Genomic DNA, 3,823 nt, shown 5'->3' on the forward strand with positions numbered 1-3,823 from the left:
TAATGAATGCCAATTCGAGGAATATATTGGGAAAGAGGAAATTACAGAGCATGTACTTTGCAAAGGAAAACAATATACCTCAATGAATACTAGTCTATTAATTGAAAAATTTTCAAATCTTACAAGTTTACAGATGGAATTGACCAGCATTTCCGAGCTACCGGTAAATTTAAGCAATTTGAAGAAGCTTAAAAGGTAAGTATTAAAAGAAATTTACAGATGATTAATTTAGATTATGTAATTAAATTGGAGGGTTTAAAGGATTTAGACTTATCAAGGAACTACGGGAAAATATTTAAGCTGGAAAATTTAATAGGAAAACTTATCAATCTTGAAACACTTAATTTATCTTATAACAACTTACAATCTATACCAAAAGAACTAGGAAATCTTATCAATCTAAAAACACTTAATTTATCTGATAATGCTCTAGAATCTTTACCAAATGAAATAGGGAATCTAATTAATCTTAAAACAGTTGATTTTCACCAAAACAAATTAAATTCGTTACCAAATGAAATAGGGAATCTAATTAATCTTAAAACACTTAATTTGAAGGAAAACTATTTAAATTCGTTACCAAATGAAATAGGGAATCTTATTAATCTTGAAGAACTTAATTTGAAGCAAAACAATTTAAATTCGCTACCAAATGAAATAGGGAATCTAATTAATCTTAAAACAGTTGATTTTCGCCAAAACAAATTAAATTCGTTACCAAATGAAATAGAAAATCTAATTAATCTTAAAACACTTGATTTGAACGGAAACAAATTAAATTCGTTACCAAATGAAATATGGAATCTAATTAATCTGGAAAGTCTATATTTGTCTTACAACCGCTTAGAATCTTTACCAAATGAAATAGGGAATCTAATTAATCTTAAAACACTTCATTTGAACGAAAATAATTTGAATTCGTTACCAAATGAAATATGGAATCTAATTAATTTAGAAAGTCTATATTTGTCTTACACCCGCTTAGAATCTTTACCAAATGAAATAGGAAATCTAATTAATCTTAAAACACTTAATTTGAGGCAAAACAAATTAAATTCGTTACCAAATGTAATAAAGAATCTAATTAATTTAGAAAGTCTTGAATTATCCTATAATAATTTGATAAAGTTCCGGAAGAGTTGAGAAATCTTAAAAAGTTGCAAGAAGTTAATCTAATTCACAATGAAATTGAATTATTGTCTTCAATTGGAAAACTTACAAGTCTAAAAAAGCTACTTATCAGTCAAAACAAAATAAAGACAATACATCAAGATTGCTTTGACCATATAAATTTTATCGGTTTTGACGAAAAGTTTTCACAGATGGAGAATTATAATAAAAATTTGAGTAAACTTGAATATTTGGATTTAAGTGATAACAAATTACTAGCTATACCAAATACAATTGGTAATCTCACAAATCTCAAAGTTCTTAAACTAACTGAAAATGAACTTACAGAAATTTCTGACGAATTCTCAAAATGTTATGCAATAACAGACCTAGATTTAAAACTTAATAATTTTAAAGTATTTCCTTTAGCAATATTAGGTCTTGCCAACCTTAAATCTCTTGACCTTTCAAATAATAGTTTGAAAAATATACCAAATGGAATTGGCAACTTGACTAAATTGACAACTTTGGTTTTACATAATAATAAAATCGAGTGTATACCAAGCGAAATAGGAGATCTTAAATGTCTTACTAGTCTCTATATGTCTCGTAATGAATTGGTATCATTGCCAATGAAATCGGAGATCTCAATATTCTAACGACCTTAATTCTTTGCGATAACGAGTTAACATCTATACCGTCAACAATTGGCAAATTAGAAATCTTGGAATTTTTGAAAGTATCAAATAATCAGTTAACTTGTATACCAAATGAAATAGGAGAGCTTAAGTTGCTTGAGGAGTTATATATTGAAATGAACAAGCTAACATTCCTGCCGCCAACAATTGGTAAATTAGAATCCTTGGAGACCTTAAATTTATCAGATAATCAGATAACTTATATACCAAAAGAAATTAAAGATATGGAGTCTCTTAAATTTTTTGATCTAAGCAGTAATAACTTAACAGTTTTACCAAAAGAAATAGGTGAGCTTAGAAACAGTTTGATCAATTTGACTTTACTAGAAAATCCAATAGAACTTTTTGGGGATTTAGATAATTATGGAGAACGGAACTGTCAGAAATTTTTGGTAATAAAGTTTTGTTTGATAAAGTAGAATATGATTCTTCGTTTATACCAATATCAATTGATAATGTGTATTCTCTTCTCAAAGAACAGCCATTGCATTGGAATATTGACAAATTAAAAACTATTAAGATGAAATCTATTCCAAAGCACCATATTTCTGGGGATTCCCTTCTTAGCTTATGGGATGAATTCTCAGCTTTAAAAATATTGAATTCTGAGAATTCTGTTATTTTCAAGAAATATATTGAGCATCTTTATTTTACAGATGTGAAATATACAAGATGGAGAATGAAAAAAGAATTTATTGATATCACAAAAGATTTAATAGAGGCTATTTTGATGATTTTAACATCACCAAATAACATTAACGATATTGAAATGATTAATTCTAACATAAATGCATTATGTGAAGGTATAAAACATTGCCCAGATAGACAGATGGCTGAGTTAAGATTCTGTTATTATCTTCTTATAGGCGAAGCAGATCCTAATGATAATAATGTTGACTCTTTTATAAGCAATTTCATAGCAATACAAAAAGATAACATTTTTGGACATGTTGTTACTCCTTTAAATTCCGGCCAAAACGTACATGTTTTAAACTACTGGAAATATGAATGCCACAAAGATCTTGGATTTGATTTTACATTTAAAACAGACTTCGGTACAATGAGCCAAGATATATTTCATGGTGAAAAAGGCAATGCACTAAGCGCATTTTATAATCTTTTTACACCAGATCTAATGATACAATTACTTACAGATGAAATTAACAACAGCCCAAACATATTACTATTGACTTTAAGCCGAATTCATGAATCTTATACTGATGATTTAAAAATGAAAGATATGGTTGAATTTACAACAGATCAATGTGATAATTTATATGCAAGCAAGATCAAGCCATTTTTCATTGAGAAGTATTTAATTGATAATAATATTTTAGAACATGCAGCACAGATTTAATAAATTATTATTTTTCTTTTGATTTTCGCAAACTTTGTTTTTTTAATAAATTATATAATTTTTTCAGGGTTTAAAAAGACATTTCTTTTACTTTTGTGAATCCTCAGGTTAACTTCCGCCTATATTTATGCCTGCCAGCTAGTCTCATTCGTCTATCTTACACTTTGAGACTTCGTCACCTATGAAAATAAATGCCTGATAAAGTCTAGTTAAGAACTATTGATTAAAAACAAGCTTCAATCTTAACTTGAATTTCTATTTCAATCCTGATTTTTTTGCCAAATTCCATGGCTAAGACTTAACAAGCCCTTGCATTTTCAATTATTGGCACCATACATTCATACATAAGGATATTTCATTTGCTATTAAATATTATTTCTAGTAAAAGTTTAAGGTAAACATGGGTATTTATTTAAGTATATTATCTTATCCGAATAATTGTATTACATTTAATTATCTTTTACTCTGAGTACAAAACCCAATTCTTCTTATTTCCTAGCTTAGTGTATTCACCACAGAATACTTTTTTTCAAAAAGACATCTAAAAAAAAATCGGATTTATTGAAAAGTGGTTGCCTACAGCAAAAAAGAAGTTTCCTACAAAACTCTGGAGGCCCCTATAGCATCTCTATCCCTCTGCCGACAGTCGGCTAGCCTT

The 3,823-nt window shown here is 28.1% G+C and overlaps 1 protein-coding gene across 1 annotated transcript; it reads left to right on the forward strand.

Annotated features, from left to right (window-relative positions):
- The first annotated feature begins 219 nt into the window (after positions 1-219).
- LOC143921932 (uncharacterized) lies at positions 220-1,143 on the forward strand. The gene has a single exon (XM_077445253.1). The coding sequence runs from the start codon at positions 220-222 to the stop codon at positions 1,141-1,143; it is 924 nt and encodes a 307-aa protein (XP_077301379.1).
- Positions 1,144-3,823: the final 2,680 nt, after the last annotated feature.

Source organism: Arctopsyche grandis, unplaced genomic scaffold (assembly GCF_051622035.1).
Source record: "Arctopsyche grandis isolate Sample6627 unplaced genomic scaffold, ASM5162203v2 HiC_scaffold_56, whole genome shotgun sequence".
Classification (NCBI taxonomy): Eukaryota; Metazoa; Arthropoda; class Insecta; order Trichoptera; family Hydropsychidae; genus Arctopsyche; species Arctopsyche grandis.